Here is a 21833-nt window from a genome sequence, read left to right as displayed (position 1 = left end):
AAACCTAGAACCTCATTTTAGATAAATACTTCAACTCATCTTCAGCTTGATAAAAAAAAAAAAAAGAAAAATCATAAAATGAACTGCATTCATGTTGCATACTTCAGCCTTGCATACCTGTCATATATAAATTACAATCCAACTTCCATTCAAAATGCTTCGAATGCTATGAACATCCTCAATTAGTGTCAATGTCATATAGTCTAGTTGAGAATAAGGTTTTGACAACTGTGGCTTAAAAGGAAAAAAAAGCCTACAGGTACCACATCACCCATGAATGATGCTTTGTCCACTTTGGCTCAATCACTCAATTAAAATTTCCATTGAGTAGGACATGAGTCTTGATTTGTGGAAAAATTAATTTCGGCAACTCAGTCCTCTTATAAATGCAGCACTGCCACCATAAAGAGTTCAACATCAAGTCTGGACGGCCTAGAACTCAGAACTATCGCATGTCAACCTCAAGCTTCATAATGTTTACTTCGACATGCATTCAGAGTACACAAATTGGCACGATCCAATTTGATTATAGACCTTTCCATTCATGAGGTCCCTCAGCTCTTGTAAACAGGACAGGAATGTTTCGTCCATGCGGGGTCAGGAGATGACAGAAGGGCCTCTGTGCCCTGTGTGTGGGACGGCTACAACACCAAGAACTACTTTCACTGCAAGTTGGAAACATTGTAAAAAAAAAAAAAAAGTAAAACATGCAACTTAAAATTCACATGAAAAATGTAAAAGGCCAAGCGTCTCAAGTCGGTTGTCATTGAGGGGTTTCTTGAGTCTGTTCAATCAGACAACAGCGCTCCATGGCTGAGTAAAGCACTCTGGGAGATTTACTCAGTATGGAGAGGAGACGTGACATGCAGTAGAGTCTTGAGTATTTAAACGAGTCTTGAGATGCTTCTCCACAAAATATTCAGTAGTTCAGAATAGCAGCACAGAACCAAGCACCCTCTCAGTCTCCAACTGTGAGGACTCCGCTCGGTCCGAGTCTTTTTAACTGACGACGTCTTGGTAGATGGCGTTGGTAGTGGTAAGGCCAAAGATGAATGCTCCAATGGTAACCATGACAACACCGTAGACCACCAAAACATGCCAGCTGTAGGGGGAGAGGACCAACATTAAAGGAAATGCTTAAGGAAATAATTTCATGAAGTTTTGAGACAAATATTTTGATGAAATATTTTGCTCTGTCCCACCTGGCAGATCGGCTCTCTGTCTCTGAAAGCTTGGCTTGAATCAAACACAGACCTGTTGAGTTAAAGAGACATTAGACACATACATTACAGTGTGACATTAAAATTAACCATACTTAGAAGTCTTACACAATGCCAAGAATGAGAGCCACGGTACCTGGGAAGACAAAGATGAAACAGGCCGCCAGTCCTCCAATAAGGGAGATTACCCGACCGATATCTGGGATGAAGAGTGCGAGGATGAGTGTGACAGAAAACCACACCAGCGTCTGCAGGACCCTGCGCCTCTGCTCACGGCGCACACACACCTCCACCTGCTCGCCTTGGAAACGCAGCCAAAGTCCCTCTATAACTGCCCTGGAAAGACACGTGATGACACCAGTGTGCAATGAGGAAATGCTGCTTTAACTACACTGTAAAATAATGAAGTTTGTCATTATCGTACAGACAGGGAAATACTAGAGATAAGCAAAATATAGTACTGGGTACAACTATGGCAAAGTAACAGGCAAGCTATGAAATTATGTTGATTTAGACTGAGAAATACTGGGATTCTTAGTCCAATTGTGTCTGTTTCAGTAAGAACAGTGGAAAGTCCCCATGAAATTAACATTACATTTACTTCCTGGAAAACAGAGTATCTTTCCTGGTGACCTCATGCTGCACTAGTAGGCGTAAATATGAATTTCTAACCAATAAAACCATCAGATTTTTGAACAATCCTGCCCCTCTGCACCCCTCCCATCAAATAAAATTGCCTTTCTCTCCCCAACTCATACTCCATTGGTTTAGACTTTTGAATGATCCCTCACTGCATTATGCCCCAACATCCTGTTTCAACAGGAAATGCATCAAATCAAGGAAGTAAAGATTTTGATTTACTATTTACAAACCTTGGACGGGAGATCTGAAATAATAGCCACAATACGTTCTCTTGTTACGGGTTCATGCCCCTTATGGACTGACCCTCTATTGTTTTCCCACATCAGATATTACTCTTGTTTACCTGATGTATCTCAAATTTCTTTGAGATACATGATAAGGTGTAATAATTTTGCAACCCAATAGACCAGTGGTTCCCAAACTTTTTCTGTCAGGCCCCCCTTTGATGATATAGGAACATTTTCAGCAGTTCACAGTTCTCCCACTTCAGATCTGCCTCTTTCAAATAGGTGTCAAGGATTTTGAAAAGTTCACCTGCAGTGGCTCTGTTCGATATATATTTGCAGAAAAGCAAATCCTCTTTTTAAATCTTCTGCATCAATATATCTTACATACGTTATGAATAAACTGTCTCTGTTACTGTCCGTAGCCTCATCCATTTGGATAGCAAAATGTCTTTTATCTTTTCAATAAGCTGTTCTTCCATGCCTGCAGAGAGGTCACAGATGCGCCTTGCAATAGTGTTGTTTGACAAGGGGATAGCTTTGAGTTTACTGGCAGTTGCTTCATTAATGACTGTTGAAACCATGTCAATAGCTGCGGGGAGTATTAACTCCTCCACTATGGTGTGGGGCTTCTTGCACTGGGCGACTCGGTAGGCTACTTTGTAGGAAGCGATGTGAGCGTTCACAGGGACAGATGCTGTTTTAACAAAGAGACGCTGCTGGGCACAACAGTTTTCTAATTTCTTTTTGAAAAAAATCAAGGGGCTTGTTCACATGTTGTCACCCCCCTGTAGTTCCTCTGTTCCCCCCCTAGGGGACGCGCCCCCCAGTTTGGGAACCTGTGCAACAGACAATGGTGTGCAAATGCGTCAATTAATTAATAAATAAATAACTCTAGTTAGATGGTGGTGGTATAGCTTAAGGTCAAAATTCAAAACCTTAAAAGGCTATTACTCTCAAACTAGAAGACGGATTGACAGAATGTGGTACATATATCTAGCTATCCATGCCCTGCAAATTCACCTCTTGGATTTAAGTCCACCATATTGAATACCCTGAACTGAAACAGACCAAAGAGTGGAAAGGAATAAAAAATGCTAGTTCTGGTCACTGAGAAAGACTGACAGTAGGCCAATGCATGGCAAACAGGGAGACCGCAAGTGCTAACGTGTCCTGGTTCTTGCATCAGAAGCCTACGGAGAAGGAGCTGTGCTACACACTGGCCAGCTGTGGTTGGATACCCAAAGGATGAAGCTAGTACACATCCTATTTTCACTGCATCTTACCTGCCGCAGAAGTGCAAAATGGGATAGGAGGTGACGACACAGACGACAATGAAAGCTCTTGCAATGGCCACCGCAATGTCATTAGGAGGGTATGACATCAGCACATCCTGACTCACGTTGGAGCCAAATGACAGGAAGCCACACACACCTGATCAAAACAGAACAACAAACACTTCAGTATTCTGGCAGTCAATCACATTTTCTCAGATATTACAGCCTGCTGACTTGAAAATAATTTGCAAACGGCATTATTTTAGCAAATATTGTAATATTAAGAAACTTTTCAAAACTTGTAGACACAGGCCGATATTCAATATTATCTTATCGAGTATCGCGATATTTCGTGAATATTTCGGATATTACAGAAATATCGAAAATATCCGGTATATATTTGCAGAAAAGCAAATCCTCTTTTAAATCTTCTGCATCAATATATATCTTACATACGTTATGAATAAACTGTCTCTGTTACTGTCCGTAGCCTCATCCATTTGGATAGCAAAATGTCCGTCTTTTATCTTTTCAATAAGCTGTTCTTCCATGCCTGCAGAAAGGTCACAGGTGCGCCTTGCAATAGTGTTGTTTGACAAGGGGATAGCTTTGAGTTTACTGGCAGTTGCTTCATCAATGACTGTTGAAACCATGTCAATAGCTGCGGGGATTGTTGAATCTGTTCACAAACGTGTTAAATGTGACTTTTCAGGCTATTTTCGTGGCCTCATTCAAATGAATGGGAAGTAAAAACACTACAAACTCATCCAGCTGCATCTGATCTTGGCGAGTAGTTTATATTCTGGTTTTCATGGTGGTCAAGAGCCAAATAACCCCCGTGTTAAAACTAAGTGGAATACTGCTTTAAAGCAGTTTCCTAACCTTTAAACATTTTAGTATTCCAACAACCTGTATAAGCCTTGCATGTAATATACACACAGTAGACAGTTTATTAGGCATTTAGTAGCATATACCGACACACACCCGCACAACAAACATACCTGTGCCTGTGTACACAAAGAGGCAGATAATCATGCTAAGAGTGACTACAAGTCCCCAAGGCTTGATCTCAATCCTGCTCATGCTGTTGAACACTGGCACACTGCTGACATGGCACTGTGAGAGGATTTGGGTGGACAGAGACGAGGAGGGAGGAGGAGACAAACAAAATTTTTAAACTCAAGTCACAGCAAAGTAATAGAAATTACCAAAGGCAAATCCTTTCATGATCTCAAAATGATACGAAATGAGGATATACCTGGAAACCAAAGCATATGGTGGGCATTGCATTGAACACTGCAGTCCAGGAAGATGCACTGTAACAAACACAACGATTTAGCAACTCAAGCAAAGCATGATGAGGAGGGTGCTGAAGTTTCTGTCTGAATGAGTGGCGAACAAGCTGAAATGCTGTTTAACCTGCGACTTGGACACTAAATCTAGTCAAGAGCAAAAGCTGCCGGCTGAATAGAAGAGAGGTTATGGCATAAACTGTAAAGTATGGAGAGCTCACCTGGTGGGAATATAGCCTGGAGTCACCTCTTTATCAGGCCAGATGTACCTGATAATGACCACTGTGGTAACATACCAGGTACCCATGACACTCAGTGCACTGCAGCGAAAACAGAACAGCAACACAGACACGTTCGTCAGTTTTATCATGCAAGGCATAAACAAAGAAAGCATTAACCAATTTTACTCCTACACTACCAGTCAGAGGTTTGGACACACCTGATTGAATGGACGATGTTTTTCATTCTCTTAAAGCCATTTTGATCTAAAGGCTTAAGCTTAAATGCTTGAAAATTGTTTTTTAGACAAATATGAATAGTGAAGTTGATGCCTATGTGTGAATTTCTTTCCAAAGCCTTTGCCTTTCCATCAAGGCAAAGGCTTTCTACTTTAAAGAATCTAAAATATAAGATAGTTTTGATTTGTTTAACACGTTTTTTGGTCACTGCATACTTCCATTTGTCTTATTTCATAGTTCCATGTCATTACTATTATTCTAAAATGTGAACAATAGTAAAAAATAAATAAAAATGCATGTGTCCAAACTTTTGACTGGTAGTGTACATGAACCACAGTGTAATGAACCAATGAGCGTATGTTAAGTCCTAAGTGATGTATACCTGGCATACTTCTGAAAGCCAATCTCTTTGGGGATGGAGAGAGGAAGAATTAACAGGACTGCAGTAACAACGATGGTAAATTTGCGGTCAGTGTACCAATGTTCAGTGACCACACCCTCCGTGTCATGATCCATTGCAGCTATCACTACAACAAAAAAACATGGAGTTAGGAAAATAAGTGGAATTACAAATATCTTTCAGAAAGGACAGAAAGATTGAGAGGTGAATCTACGCAGGATGAGAGGATTGAGTGCCACAGCGGGACGAACAGTAGACCGCGGTGCACAGGACAGAGATTTAGCAAAGTAGATAATTGAAGTCACAGCTGCTCCATTCATTTGAACAAATCAAAGAAGAGCAGGGTCACAGTCCGTTTTGAAAAGCAGAAAGCAGTAGGATTTCTACAATGTCAGCACTTAAGGGCATGGAAAGGCACGAGTGGGTCACATGACAAACACACTTATTGAGTTAGCAGACTGGTGTCGTCCTGGACACTCTTTGCCCTTGTCCAGAATGATGGCACAGCTTTTTTTTTGACAGCATACCAATACGACTACTAGACCTTTGGTTTAACAAAAAAATCAGGGCTAAATGTAGGGCAAATATGATGACATCAAAGTAGGTTACAGAGCAAGAAATAACAATGACATTCATACAAAGCTCAGTTGTAAAAAAAAAAAATGTAATTTAAAAAAGTGTTTGAAGATTAGCAACCGGAACATAAACAATTTTCCACTTTAATCATCGAATCAATCTTGTCAAATGAGACAGAAAGAGGATGGTTTGTGTGTAATTCACTATAACAGTGCAAATATACTCACAGCGGTCCAGCTGGTCTCCAATGACAATGAAGAAAGCAATACAAGTACCAAAGGTGTAGACAGCAATGGCTACCTCGCATATGACTCCTGTGACCTTCCCGCAGGAGGCCCGAACTACTTCCTGATAGGTGCTTTCATTGCTGACCTGGTAATAGAGCAAGGAACCAGAGAGGTAATAACACTGTAAAACTTGCATTGTAATAAGTGGACATGGGATCAGTGGTAAATGTATTGGAACAGTTTTGTTGTATACTGAAATTTGCATTTCTGAGGAAAAGATAATTGACAGTAATTTATACTCGTATCTACTTTATTAGGTGCAGCCAACCAATACCAGGTAGGACCCACTTTAGCCTCTAGAACAGACTAAATTCTTTGAGGCATGAATTCAACCAGATGCTGTAAACGTTCAACAGAGATCTTGATCCATGCTGGCCTGACAGTGTTGCGCATTTCCTGCAAATCTTTCATTCTGCAAACATCCCACTCCACCTCATCCCAGAAGTGCTCTATAGGAGCATTTTTGGACTGTTTATGCCAAATTCGGATTTGCATGTTACAACAAATTCTGAGCTTGCATCTTACAACATAAATCTAGATTTGTCAAAACCCGGTTTCCACTCTTGAAACTGACAATTTTGTTGTTCATGTGGCCACTGTATCATCTTGTTCTTAGCTGACAGGAGTGGAAGCCGGCATTGTCTACTGCTGCTGTAGCTTATCCATCCATCAAGCAGGATAAAAACACATTATTATTGAACTCTATGACTCATCTCTGTATACCAGCTTAACACTGACTCATGTCTGTACACCAGCTGAAACACTGCTCTCCTATCCCCCTTCCTCATGCAGGGTCAGTTCAGCAGTGTGCCGCATCCAAATGAGTATTGCTGATTAACTCCATAGGAAAATTTGGCAGAAGGAACCCCACTGCAGATTGTGGCCATCCTCAACTTGAGGCATGATAGTAGACATGGCTATGGTTTTGGGCTGCTAAACGAGCTCAGATGTGGACATTCATTCAATCATCCATTTACTCTACATTGCACCAAAGTACTGTAGGTTAGTCTATCCTACAGCTGAAGTCTCATTAAGATGCATCATGAGGCTGTTTTTTGTCCTTTTAAAGAAAGATCCTAGTGATGTTTCTGGGTCAAAATGTAATGCAGTCATATATAGAGGTATCAGTGATCCAAAAATTTAAATTACATAACTTATTGGTGATTGACTCAGATTGGGGTGGACTCACCCTTTCTCCATTATGTTTTAACATGTAAAGTGTGTAGCCAATCAGGAAGTGAAAGTCTGCTTTTAGGGAATTTTTATCGTTTGATCAGAAATGCAAACACAGCAAAAACTATGTATTATTACACAAGACTGCTCCAATATTCTCACCACTAATGACAGACTAATGTCAGACTTAGAGGACTACAGCAGATGGGGGAGAAAGACAAATGAACAGTAAAAGATGGAAATAAAGACTATCAGGATCTGATCACACCAACCTGGGAGCAGTAGCCCAGGATCACCAGCCCGCTGATGATGAAGATCAGCATAAACTGAAATGCAAAGAAACAGGATGCATTACATTATAGTTCCCCATTCTTACACTATATTGTCTAGAAGCAATTTTGTGTTGGTCACGGGACAACAGAGAATGCATGCATTTGCTGTTTTAGGCTAGAAACAGTTACCATCTCTAGCACTTCTACCAGTGCACCAGTATGACTGCAAGTATGGTGAAGCCAGATTCAGTCTTAACATACCATCGATCTTACACCAAATTCTGTTAGGTCTGAATGTTTCATGCAGTGGGAAAAGGGACTGGAGAAAGGAAGTGTTTTCTGACAAAGTGTCTGTCTGTCTGGATCTCCTCACCATTTGAAGCAGCACTCCAGCAGTTACTCCTCCTGCCATATTGAAGGCTGCTGGGAAATTGAGTAGACCTGCTCCCAGCGCCGCATTGACTACGATGAAGACGGCGGCTATAGATGACACGCCACCGCTCCTGCTCCTGTCCGACTCCAGATGCCGGACGGAATCCACGCTGGGGCTCTGCAGGAGCCACGCTCTTTCTCCCGAGTCATTACTCCCAACTCCGCCCCAGTCTTCTACATCTGTGTTAATTGCCATGAGTTAACAGGCTACACTCTGGCTGATAATGCCTCAAACACTCCACAAAATCAGCCTCCGACTCTCCAGATCCAAGTGAAGGAAAGGCAGATTGCTCACTCTGGGTGGAGGGACAAGGAATCACGTTGCAGTTCAAATTTTGAGGCTGTTGTTTAAGTTCCAGGACAGGAAGCAGGTGATGTTTCTGAAAAAGTTATCAACAGGGTCAATGTGACGGTGCAGCCGTTCGGTGATCTGTAATGACATGTTTTTGGCATTTGAAGATGCTTGCATTGGAAGAAAACCCAACTGATACAGCTGAGCATCGACAAAATGCATAGTCGTATATCAACACACAATGTAAACTAAGTGGTTAATTAACTGAATGTTAGGATTTTTGTGAAAGGATGTCTTAAGGGGTGAGATAGTCGTTTTTAATACCACACAAGCTCTCAGTTTTCTTGAAGGAAAAGTGATAGTCTGTACTGATGGAGTTCATTCCCTTGCAAATCCCCACTTCTTTTCCCATTGACAAATACAAAATAATTTCTCAACAACAACTGACATCAATTGACCTTTACAAGAACAATTATTCTTTTGAAAATAAGCTTCCAGTTAGTGGCGATGGTTTTGCTTGATTTTGTGAGAATTTATTCATGACACTATTTTATGAGCATCTTCTGCTCTGTATCCTGACTCCCTATTATATTTATATATAATGATGATGTTTTATATTTATAATTATATTTTGAGATATATCATCCCATATGTAAAATCCCCGCTTCATTTTAAAGATACTAAAAAGGAAAAAACATGCTATATCTCTAATAATACTTTGTTCTACATGTGTCCAGGTGTTGAGAAGCGGGGCAGTGGTTGGAGTATCTGTGGGTCAGTCTGGGTCAAATATCAAAATTATAAATAGGGCCGTTTTTTCATCACAGTCCGCTATACCAGCGCATATCTTTACTCAAGCCAAGCCATGATGCTTACTGGGTCTGACTCTTCACTTCAGCCTGTCATCTTCACCACCTAACTCCAGATACCTGGGATAGTCACATATCCAAATCACGGGGGCTAATTAAATCATTATTTGTTATTGAGCTGAAACAAAGTTTACAGACACCGTGGCACAACTGGTGGCTCCTCCTCAAGCTAAGATAGCGCGGAACTAGCTAGCGCCTAACTACCGAGCAAGCAATTCACTTACCCAACAGACCGAGATGTTGTGATTGCTGATGATGACCAACTGACCTCAACTGCAATCACTGCTATGCTATGGAAACCGACACACAGACAACTCATGACCAACTCCACAAAACACCAGTTTACCATGTAGCCAAGGTAGGTACTTAACCTTTTTTACCTTAGTTTTTTCCGTTATCGTTACAATAACTGCTGCCAGTTAGCTTCACAACACCGTCAACCCCATTGTTAAAATCAATCTCCTCTAGCTAGCTAACGTTAGCTAAACAAAAAACACAACAAACCAATATTCACCAGTCCACACCTTTACATATTTATATCATTCATCTTAACTGGGACTCCGCTGTCGTTTACTGATACGTAAAGGATAAAATGCCATTATCGCTAACAGCCGATAATTACCTTCAGTGTGACAGCCTCCACTGCCGGGGATGAAACGCCTGTGTGAATGTTTGGCAGCGAGCTTGATAGACTGTAGGCAACAGCGAGGCATGTGACTCTGCGTCACGTGATTGAAACGATAGGTATCATGGGTATTGTAGTTGTTAATGTCTGACTCGCTAACAAAACACGAGAGCATTATGTATAAACCTGTTGCACTACTGTTTAAGATGAACTAATTTAGACTTGAATGCGGACCTTATTTTGAATACAAAGGTGGGTAAACTGTCACTTCCAGTGGGTGATAAACATAAGTCACAAGACCACCAGTATAATCAAAAAAATTAGTACATCCCCAGAAAATAATGTATGCTTTCCCCTCCAATAGACCCCATCTACATATACCTTATATACATTTTATCTATCAGTATGATGTATAATATGAATTTACATAAGCAAGATGTAAGTCTGCCTAGAAAGGTGTGTAAACTACTCAGCAATTAAAAAGGTTTAGGTGGCCTTACCCTCCATTACATCCCAGAACACATTAGGAGAAAAAAGAAAACAGAAGTTCATATCTTTATTCTATACCGATTTATTTTTTGTTCAGAGTGAGGTACATGACCAATGCTCCATTAATCTATGACAGAATGCAAAACATGGAGGCTAAGTGCCCAGTTTATGAAACACAAGTAGAGAGGGGGAAAAATCCCCCACATTCCTAAAATGCCATCTGTACCTTCTATCCCACAATCTCAGTGATGGACAAACTCAGACACAGGACTTTGAAGTCTGATTTATGCAGCAGAGTGTGCTTATTTCTTCATGAACTGACCGCTAAGTTATGGGTGGTATTACCCCAAAGCAACCATTTATATTTTTTCCCCCTCACACTGAGACATTTGTACTGGTATTAAATACAAACGTTCCATTATGAAAACAATAAAAACAAATGGGGCATTGGATGTAGGGTTAAAGTGGAATAAGAAATGTCTAGGAATCTGCATGGTGGAAATCATACAACAAATAGACTTCTCTATATTGTGTTCACCTCTCATGGCTCTAGTGCTCCTTGTTAGGGGCTTTAAAAAGACTGACTGAGCAACTGCTGCCTTGTAACCAACTAGACTGAGATTAGATTGAGACAAAATGATTTGCAGTTCCTATAGGGAGAATACTGAATACAAGGGAGACAAGATTGGGCAATTCCAGAGACAAAGACATTGAAGAGACTAAATTACTGAGTGACTGATTAGTTCAGATGAACAACCGTAGATTAGACTGATAGTGAATTGATTGGCTGATTGACAAATGCTTGCTTGTTACTACAGTATAGCTCGATGATAGAAATGCAGAATGCCAGTCTAATCTTGAAACTGAAACAGTGCCTTATCTCTCTTAAAGTGCTACAAGACTTCACCACTATTATGGTGTCAGCTTCAAGAAAAAAAAAAAAAAGTCATACTTTCGACTATAGGCATTCACGCAATGTACAGACTAACATTACCCCAATGTTGGTTGCGTTTTTTGTTTTCTAACGAGAGGGCCCACGGCAGACAAACAAAGCACTAAGATTAGTGTACAGCCAACAGTTAATTCCACATAATAAATAAGCACAGACAAGAGAACGCAGACATCAGCTCAGTCAGTAGTGGGGGAAACTTGTCTTTTACAACCTGTCATGGCTGCCTGTCCAATGGAAAAAAACAAACAAACAAACAAACAAGGGCAATTGGAAACTGAACAGTTTAACAACAACCCTTACAATAGAGACATGTAAGTCAAAGCTGAACTGATGAAATCCAATCCATAAAATGTCTAACAGAATATCCAGCTCTTTTTCTAAGATGGAATGGAGGGAACGGGGAGAGAAAATGACATAAAGCTCCTCTTTAACATTGCTGCGTTGATTTTTGTCGCTCTCCCGGCAGGATCCGCTCTACTTGGTGACTGCGTGGATTCCCTGTGCCAGGTATCCCACATTGCCCGAGGTTACACCTGCCATGGAAATTCTGCCATCCTTGGTCATGTACACAGAGAACTCCTTCGTCAGGCGCTCGACCTACAGGAAAATAAATGAATATATACGACTCAAGATCAATCAAGCAAATCAGCACCCCCCCCCCAAAACCCACCCAACCCCAGCCCACGCATGCCCATTATAATCTCAGATTTTATTACGGAGGAAGGTTGTAAAAGAGAATACTTTCTTGACTCATTCAAATCAAAATACCTTGTGGAACAGGGGTAGAAAGGAAAGCTAAATTCTTGGACAAATCCTATGGATACAGAATGTGTGATGCGTGTACCTGTTCGGGTTTGAGGCCAGTGAAGCAGAACATGCCGATCTGGTCGATGACATGCTGCCAGTTGTGGGAGGAGCCCTCCTTTTTCAGGCCGGCCACCAGCTGCTCCCTCATCTTGATGATGCGATTGGCCATGCCATGAACCTCCTCCAGCCTGGGAGTGAGAGAGATGGAAATAAACACACGGTTTTAAAGTAAAACAGACTGAGGAATAGATTATGGCAAATTGGAACAGTTTAGTGTATATGAGAGATGGAGAGGAGTGTTTTTATTGCAGTATAAAAATCACAGAAATAGAAAACACATTTGTTTGGGTAAGTGTTGGTACGTGTGTGTGTGTGTGTGTTGTGTCTGGGAGTATGCATTGTGTAAGCACATACCACAATGAGCGCAGGTCTGGTGTGTCGAGAATGGTTGATGCGATTCTGGCTCCATTCATCGGGGGGTTGGAGTAAATGGGCCTGATGAGAATCTTAAGCTGAGACTCCACCCTCTTAGCTTCCTCCGCATCGTTACACACCACAGTGAAGCCTCCCACACGCTCGCCTGCGAACAGGAATACACACAGTGTGAAACAAACTGATCTACACAGAGCGTAAAAGATATTAGGACCACCTCATCTTTATGTGAAATAGACTGACGAAGGAAAGATAACTTGCTATGATTGATGAACTGCTATGATTTCACCTATTAAATCAAGGTCAATCATTAGTAGTTGTGCTGAACAGCACAAATGGAAAGTAATTAATTTGACTCTTGATTATTGTACTTTTACATATTTAGTAACACTACTCGGGTACTCGGGAAGTCTGTATGTTTATTATAACAGCTTTTATAGAGAAGTGAAAAGTACTGGTTCATAACAATGAAGGGAACAAGCCCTTTTGACTAATGTCAGTGCCATCATGGAGCCAACCAAGCATGTGGCAAGCTGATTTTTCACTACATAACTTTTACCACTAAGTGGCAGTAAGGCACCAATGACAGTTCCTCAAACCAGTCCTTTCTTTAAAAAAAAAAAAAAAAGTACACTCTGTCAGCCACAGTCAGACATTCTGGCTCCCATCAATTAATCTCCAACCACCATACATGTACAGTATATCAAATAACTTGTAATTAGGGGTTCATGCCTCCTCTCCTCCTACACTGTTATATTCATTTTCATGTAATCTCTATGGAAAGATTTTGCAGCATGGCCAAAACCTTGATAATTCTCATTCACAAATAAACAAACACTCAAATGAGCATTACTTTTTCTTGGATAGTTCTACTTAACTTGATCAAAATACATTTGCGCCCTTCCTACCACAAGTTAAACAGTCCAACACCAAGTCTCATGCTCTGTCCACACATTGTAATTTCAGTGACAGCATTACCTAAATCCAGTGGCAGTAAACGTTGGTGAACCAGGGGAGACTATTTATATCCATTCTATTTCTGTGCTGTTGTCAATACGTCATCTTTATCAACAATTCAATTATTTATGAAGAGCTTGTAGCGCGGTGCGACTGACCGTAGAGACCCATGTTCTTGGCAAAGGACTGGGACAGAACGATATTGTGGCCCTGTTCAATGAAGTAACGCACGGCCCAGGCATCGCGGTCGATGTCTCCGCTAGCAAAGCCCTGGTAGGCCATATCAAAGAACACAAGCAGGTCCCTTTTCTTATAGGGGAGAAAGGAAGGGAGAGTAATAGGGAGGGGTGGAGAGACGGACAACAGGTTAATACAAATTCATGGGAGAACAGCTGGTTCCAGTTCAGTGGTTATTCTTTAAGTATATGTTTGTGACTTTTAAACATTCAAAGTCCCTCTGCTTTTGAGATTATTGGAAAAGTGTATTGACATTTTACCTAAGATTGCAAAGATGCTGCAAAGATTTCAAAATGACCTTTACAGAGATGGTGCATACTCACCTTCACAAGGTCAGAAATCTCCTTCCACTGCTCGGGCCGGGGGTCCACACCAGTAGGGTTGTGGGCACAAGCATGCAGCATGATCACACTCTTCTCTGGGATTTTCTGTGACACAAAATAAATCCATGGATGGCACAGAAAGTGCAGAATTGTTGTTCTTTCAAAAATTTCACCTCAAGCTTTGGTTAGTCAACCTAAAATGGAGTCAATCAGTGTTTTCCTACAAGCACCGGCTGCCTGCCATGTAGCAGATTACCAATTCTAGCTGGCTACTTTTTAACCATGTTTGTTTTCAATGCAGGATCTTCTGAATCTGATCTCTATATTGACATTCAGAGCCTTGTGGTCACATTAAACAGATCCATTTCCACACAGGGTTTTAGTGCTGTGCCATTGCAGGAAAGAGGAGCGTTTCTCCTGTTGTCCATGTCATCCAATCTGACAGAGCCTCCTACTGTGAATACAAATGTGAAAACCTAAAATTCTACAGTATGCTCCACACTACTCACATGCATTGTAACCGTATGGGATAGGCAGTTACTTGACTTTTTAGTTGTCAGATGTGTACAATTGCCACCACAGACTCTCACATTGAACCTATTCACCAGTTTGATTCATCTCATCACACTGCTGACAGCTGGCAAGGATGATGAATTATCCTTGTATCCTTGCAAAAAATATTTACTGCTTTCTAAGAAAATAGTCCTATTGTAATACTATTGAAGTCATAACAGTCAGTAACTAGAGGTCAGTTGGTAGAGCACAAACCTAAAAGACAGCCTCTGTAACAGTTTATCGTTTGTCTTTTAGGTTTGATTTTCCAACAAGTTAGCACATGAATGCAATGCTGTTTAGCAGCTGACTTGGAAGTCCCAGATGTCAGACTTTCCTAACCTACATATTTTCATATGGAGAGAAGAGTGCAACCTTCATATAATTACCTTTTCAGACTTTCCTAACCGCACATCAATGCAGCGTAATAATTATGGCTAAGAAACAAAAATCTATTGGCAGAAATCCCAGATCTGAATCATCACCAAAATCGAAGCAACTGATCCTTGGGCCAGGGGCCATCTGTCCACCAGATTTCAGCCAAATCCATTTGTAACTTTTTGAGATATCTTGCTAACAACCAGACAGGGTGAAAACATAACTTCCTTCCAACTCTTGGCAGAGGCAACTAAAAATACATACATTAATACAATTAATACAAAGTCCCTGGGCACCTTCAGTAGGACGGGACCCAAAGGATAAGTCGTGTGCAAGTCTTTCACCTTTAATAAAGCATCTGTAATTTATCCAAGTGCTGCAGACTCTGCTTTGGGTCACGTCCCAGTGATGGTACCCAGGGACTTTGTAATAATTGATTACCTATTCTGTGAGCACCGGGCTCCCGGTATAGATGGGCCAGAGAGCATGAGATCCTCACCTATTAGTTGACGTACATTTATAAATTTTGAGTGATCATAGTTGTAAAGTATCAACACCTAAACTTGTAATTAAACTGGAGAGAAAACCATACAGTAATAATGGAATCAAGGTTTCAGAATGAATTAAAAGACACCAAATTAGAGCTTTTTCATCATGCGTCATGGCACCTCGCCCCTCTAAGTCAACGTGCTTGTGGAAAACACTGCTTAAGAATTGTTTTTGTCATCTTCCCCCATCACTCTTCCCACCCTCGGGTTTCCCTCACTCTTCTCTTACAGAGATGTCTTCGAGAGCTCCTTTGAAGTCAAAGCCGCAGGTGGATGGGTCGTAGTATCGGTACGCTTTGAGCTGCATGCCAGCATCTCTGAAGATGGGTGTGTGGTTGCCCCAGGAAGGCTTGGGCAGGTACACATCACGTGGACCACCATGGAAACGAGACTGTGGCAAGGGAAAGATCTGATGAAATAGCCAGCCCCAAATATCTATTTATGCAAATAAACAAATAAAAAAGTTCCTCACCAGGAAGTTGGCTCCTATGCGCAGAGATCCAGTTCCTGAGATGGTCTGGACGGTGATGTTCTGTTGGGAGAGGAGAACTTGGCTCTAAACCTTTCAGAAATGATGTGATACTCCTTTAGTTTTGACTAGCTCAGACACACCACTTACCCTGCCGCTCTTCAAGACCTCGCTATCAGCGCCAAGAGCCAGCTGGGCACAGGCCTTGTTAAATTCTCCCAGACCGCCAATGGCAAGGTACTCCTTATCCAGCTGCTTAGCTGCAATCATAGCCTCTGCCTATAAATGGAAGATGGAAAATGCAAAAGGGATTAGATAGAAGTAAGTTAATTCCCTTACCTATACACAAACTTCTGAGTTTTATTTGGCATTTTTGTTTGAAACAAAAAAAAAAAACAATTGCACACACACTCTCATGGTAACAAGGCAGAAATCATACTAATTATAATGTTTTACCCCAAAATCCACCCACATGCTAAATGCTCAGAAATGCTCAGAAATGCTCATGCTCCACAAGGTTACAGAACCTGAGCTCAGGATGACAGAGCAAGAATGCACCAATGAGAAACATGCGGACCAACAACACCCCTATTACCCGTGCAAAACCCTGTGAAAATGTAAACCAACTACCTCCAACTACCTGAGTGTCCCCTCCATTCTCAAAAATCTTACATAACAGCTAATGCAGTATAACAGTGGAATACTTTGGTTCTCTTTGAATTCAACACTTTAAGAAAAAAACACTCAATGATATGAGCGCTACCATCCCTCTAGTGGGGGTTAGACTCAATGAAAGATGAATAGCACGGTGCAACTAAATTGTTTAGTGAAGGTATATGAGAGAGTGTGTGTGCTTAAAAAAAGTTTAGTACTAGTGGTTTCACTGGAGGGCAGAGAGAGCTGTACCTTGCGGACACAGCTGAGCACAAAGGGCTTGCCCTGGTCGTCCCTGTAGGCCCCCACCCCCAGGTTCATCTTCTTGGGGTTGGTGTCCCTCTTGAAGGCCTCGGTCACCCCCAGGATGGGATCGGGAGGACCCATCTGCACTCCACCCCACCATGAGCTGCAAACACACCAAGCAGGTACACAGCATGGTTGAAGAGACAGGCTAGAAACATTTAGAGGTGGCTGACAGGGAAAGGTGAAAGGTAATCTGAGTGTACTGCACTAAAAAACAAACACATTCCCTTAAGAGACAGAAAAACAAATAAAAAGGGTATGGGGTTAAAAAAAAAAAAAGCATGAAACACCAATTCTGGTCGACACTGGTCACACTAAACTAAACTTATTCGCCGTGCTCCTCTTACACACTTTGGCCCGAATACTGCAGCTTAACTGCTCATGTGAGCTGAGGCTACCACACTGACGTAGAGACACATGAGTGGCGCACGCTGAGGGGGCACACGTTTCATGAAACAAACATTATAATCCATTCAGAGAGTCCAGAGTCCAAAAACAAGTACGACAGCTAATCGGGGTGTAAAAGATATATAAGAGAAAGTGACGGCTGGGTGTAACCCCTTCTGTTCAGCACGTGCAATGAATAAATGTCTTCAGTTTGGTAAATTGTGTAATGATTGGAAATTTTAATCAGCTAATTATTGCCTGTGTTATTTTCCTGATGTTATTTTTTACTTTGAATCACAGACGCTAAAATATTCCTCAAGGACCAGTGCGCTACAAAATAGAGCTGCTGTGCATTGCTTTGCATTTAGCAAATCATGAAACTGATTTTGGGAACGTAACTCATGAGCAAGCATGCTAATTTTAGCTCTTATTTGTTAACTTTTCTTGATCCTTTTGTAAAAATTTCTGATACTAGCTTACGCAATGAACACTTTCTCTGAAAAATGTAGTGGAACAATGTGAAGCAGAGAGGAATAAAATACATTTTAAAAATAGAATAATCAGTCAAAGGTGAGTCATAAGCAGTTACATTTTCTATTGGACTTCCCACAACCTAAATGCAACAAAATAAAAGTGTTGCATTTAGGCTGTGGGAAAACATCCTTACCTAGCTGTTGCATGACCTTTTTGTGGTCATGTAATTGGTAGCCACATGCCACAAATTGGAAGAAGTAGCCTACACCTACTCAGCCAGTCTGTTTCTTTTGCATTCCTGTCACTTCAGGCAGCACATCCCCTTTCACTGTTAGAGCAAAATCCATGGTAGCTTCAACAGCCTTTTCAATAACAGAACATGTTGTACATTTAACACTTAGCCTACACTTCATGCTGCATACTGCATTTAGCTGACCCTCTTGTCCAGAGCAACAAACATGGCTGATGGACACATTATCTGTTGCAGAGATCAAACCTGTGACCTTTTGGTGACAGGATGGACTCTCACCACTAGATAACCTCATATTAAGTTCATCTTCAAAAAAAATTATTCTAATGGACAAACCAAATCAGTTTCTTCAATCTTGGAATTTATCAATCTGTGAAAAGGGAATGAATATCCCTAGTAAGAATGAGAATAATACCTGACCAAAAAACGAAAGTAAATACAAAGGACTAAGTAGAGGAGCATTAAAGCAGCAAGCTTGTTGCACATCAAATGTACAATTTATACATAAGATTTTATGTATACAATTTATACATAACACAGTCTTCTTGACCTTAGCCTAAGGCCACACAGAGCCTATAGGCTAATCTGTCACAGCACAGTGGTCCTCGTTGTACAAGTGGATTAGAGACACTTGAGGCTCTGTGAGTACAACTAATGTTTCCAACATTGGTTGACATTCCATGATCAAATATAATGCAAGCATACGCACCTCAGCTTTGAAAGAAAGTAGCATTCTAATTTCACCTGCCTCAAATGGTTACAAGAACCTTTTGTCGTCTCATGCATGGACTGTTACCAGATCCAACATGAAAGCATGTTGACAAGATCACCAGTCCTTTCTAGACCAAATGAAACATGACTGAATAGCAGGATTTTTTTACCATTTGTCATATTTATGAATGTAACTAAATTTCGAGTATTATGGGACCATCAGGATACCACTCCAAGCATACACACTTTCAGGGAAAACGAAAAAATTAGATATGTATCCAAGTTAAAACTGATAAATACAGATTAGGCCTACAGAACAAGGATAGTGGTCATCAGTGTCAAATCCAATTTCATAATGCCTTGTTTACTAATGCAACAGTTCAGTTCTCTTGTCACTTTTTGGTTTGGATCAAATTGCGTCACACACTTGGTTGATAAATGAGGATCACTGTGTTTTGTGGGCTGCACTGCACTGCTGCTCACACTTCATCTCAGGTTTCATCTACTTTCAAACACTCTAAAGCTTGCAGCTAAACTTAGGACTCAAGGCTCTGCAAAGGGCAGGAGTCTCCAATCACCCAAACTAATAATAAAAGAATAAGATCATATTTAATTGTATGACTACACTCATGGATGATCTTTATATTGAATGTGTGTTAAAATCAACTAGCTACACTGGTAGAAAAACACAAAAACACTGAACTTACTTAAAGCAACTTAAAGTGATTTATCTTTATGTATATTAGATGTTTTCTATGTACACTCAAGGATGCAGAGTAGGAGAACTCATATTTGACTAGTCAATTTTTGCTGCATATTCCCTCCTATATTTACACTGACATAACTGACATATTCTCAGGCAGAACAATATCGTCATGCATTTCAATACAGGTTTTTCCCCTCAAATAATTAAGCTAGGCTACATTTTATAATGCGTCACAATATAGGCTATTTATAATTCATGCCTAGCTGTAAAATATCTCTGTATCCAGAAACTGACATTTTCAGAGTAAAAAAATACCAATCCCATATATGTTGCATTTGGAGTAAAGACTGCGTTTTAAGTTATCTGGGTTAATGCAAGTATAGAAAGCATACCGTACAGTACCATATAGTTGCCCAATATGTTTTTTATAGCATGCAGTCTGCATGCCCACAGAACCTTTGAACATCTGAACTTTCAGCTTTATACAAACATCACCGTAAGTTTCCAATATGAGGGTTCAATAGACCAAAGACCTATATTTATCAAGCTTCAGAGAGGACTGTTGGCCTAATCGAGGACTTACATGGGTTCTACTTTATTCTTTACCGAGTATGGAGCTTCTCTTGATGTGTCTGGCTAGTGGGAGGAGAATAGGCCAATATTCGTCTCTTTACTATTTGAAATCAGATCAACGTGCTTGAACATGACACTAGATTACAGGACAAGAGCAGAAAACCTCCAACACCTCCACAGAGGGAAATCTGATAGCAGAGGCCTAGCAAATAGCCAAGCCTCCCCCTACTGTACTTGATGCAGAAGCCGAACACAGATTCAGCTCCTCTCGATAAGAGACAAACACGCGCTCAGGATATCAACAGACGACACCCTGCACATACATGTGAAAACATTATCCGGCAGAAGATAGCAGTAGCCGACCTAGGAGAGTTTGCCCTCCAACCAGATCGTGAAAGGACATCGGTGACTTCTCCACTTCTGCATTAGAATATAGCCAATCAACGATAAGAGGCGCGAACACGATGACCAATCAACTCGCACGAATTCACTAACTACGGGAAGTGGCTTAGATCAAAATATAAAACGACTTGCGATATGAAAACTAAGCTCATCACGACGCATGAAATACCATAAGGACGTTGCATTTATAACCACCCAGTTTAGACCACATTCCATTAATGTTAAGCCTAGACGACATGTTACGTGAATTAGAGTCTCTATAATGCAATAAACCTAACCGGTTCACATGCACTTGACAGGAAAACGGTGCCCGTGAAATACTAACGTGACTTTCATCATCAGCGGGCTTAACCGGTACATCCAAGCTAAACTATGTTAACGTCAACTGCATTCAAATCAGAGGGAATGCCTGATAACAAGAGGTGTTAGCCTATGACCTTACCAAGTCATAAACTGTGATGGCACAACCTAAACGTGAACGTTAGCTACACAACGGGCCTGTTGTGACCACTTGACCCCTGTCTGTATTAGCTAGCTAGCTAGCTAGTTCAGCGAAAGTATTTCTAAAGCAGAGGAGGCTCAGCGTTAAGCTTGTTGACTAATTGACAAGGTTGCCAGGAACGTTGACGTTAACCTCTAGATAACAGCTATTCTACCGTTACAAGTTAAGCTAGCTGTTACACAGCTAACGATGTGATAGCACGTGCCAAAACTGTAGTATCTCAAACATGAGCATTAAGTTTGGGCATGACATATTACCTGTTTCGGGTGGAAAGAACTCCCAGGGAAGGGGAAACATTCCCGAGACAGTAGAGCACCTTGCTGGACTTCAGGAGGGCCATCGCTGTGCTGCGCTTGGGAGTCGAGCCTGGCAGGATGTGGATGGATGTGAAGGGCAGGCACAACCACGTTTTTACGCTCTGGCCACGCGCTTACGTCAAAGCAGGCTAGCTGCGGAGCTGCTAAGAAGTGCGCATGCTCAAAACCCTCTCATTCCAAAGGGTTCCCTGCTCAGGTATCTGATTCTCAGGGCATTACCTTGTCCAGTGAGAGGGAGTCAAATTATTGTCAGTCAGTCGCTCTGAACAATTCTGTTTTTTAAAGAATTAATGTCAAAGTCCTATAGAACTGAAAACCATTGATTTGTTCTCCAGGGTCTCTGGTCTGCTTTACCTGAATGTAAAAAA

The 21833-nt window shown here is 41.1% G+C and overlaps 2 protein-coding genes across 2 annotated transcripts; both read right to left on the bottom strand.

Moving 5' to 3' along the window:
- Positions 1-169: 169 nt before the first annotated feature.
- slc38a7 (solute carrier family 38 member 7) lies at positions 170-10089 on the bottom strand. Its single transcript, XM_071910276.2, has 12 exons — positions 10037-10089; positions 8195-8633; positions 7822-7875; positions 6317-6461; positions 5496-5640; positions 4877-4975; positions 4622-4679; positions 4365-4479; positions 3373-3520; positions 1357-1556; positions 1203-1254; positions 170-1102 (listed from the first exon to the last, which is right to left on the bottom strand). The coding sequence occupies exons 2-12, from the start codon at positions 8447-8449 to the stop codon at positions 1000-1002; spliced, it is 1374 nt and encodes a 457-aa protein (XP_071766377.1). The 5' UTR covers positions 8450-8633; positions 10037-10089; the 3' UTR covers positions 170-999.
- A 493-nt stretch (positions 10090-10582) lies between these two features.
- On the bottom strand, positions 10583-21541 carry LOC139920286 (aspartate aminotransferase, mitochondrial). Its single transcript, XM_071910264.2, has 10 exons — positions 21406-21541; positions 17090-17246; positions 16334-16462; positions 16187-16246; positions 15944-16105; positions 14237-14341; positions 13835-13985; positions 12702-12867; positions 12325-12475; positions 10583-12077 (listed from the first exon to the last, which is right to left on the bottom strand). The coding sequence occupies exons 1-10, from the start codon at positions 21486-21488 to the stop codon at positions 11955-11957; spliced, it is 1287 nt and encodes a 428-aa protein (XP_071766365.1). The 5' UTR covers positions 21489-21541; the 3' UTR covers positions 10583-11954.
- Positions 21542-21833: the final 292 nt, after the last annotated feature.

The sequence above is a fragment of the Centroberyx gerrardi genome, chromosome 1 (genome assembly GCF_048128805.1).
Source record: "Centroberyx gerrardi isolate f3 chromosome 1, fCenGer3.hap1.cur.20231027, whole genome shotgun sequence".
Lineage (NCBI taxonomy): Eukaryota > Metazoa > Chordata > Actinopteri > Beryciformes > Berycidae > Centroberyx > Centroberyx gerrardi.
This window is presented reverse-complemented; position numbering and strand designations above follow the sequence as displayed.

Coding starts and splice junctions, on each gene's coding strand:
- slc38a7 (XM_071910276.2), bottom strand. CDS start 8,449: ATGGCAATTAACACAGATGTAGAAGACTGGGGCGGAGTTGGGAGTAAT. Junction 4,480..4,621: donor CCATATGCTTTGGTTTCCAG/GTATATCCTCAT, acceptor ATCCTCTCACAG/TGCCATGTCAGCAGTGTGCC. Junction 1,255..1,356: donor TTTCATCTTTGTCTTCCCAG/GTACCGTGGCTC, acceptor TTAACTCAACAG/GTCTGTGTTTGATTCAAGCC.
- LOC139920286 (XM_071910264.2), bottom strand. CDS start 21,488: ATGGCCCTCCTGAAGTCCAGCAAGGTGCTCTACTGTCTCGGGAATGTT. Junction 16,106..16,186: donor GCATAGGAGCCAACTTCCTG/GTGAGGAACTTT, acceptor CCCTTGCCACAG/TCTCGTTTCCATGGTGGTCC. Junction 14,342..15,943: donor GAGCTCTCGAAGACATCTCT/GTAAGAGAAGAG, acceptor TTTGTGTCACAG/AAAATCCCAGAGAAGAGTGT.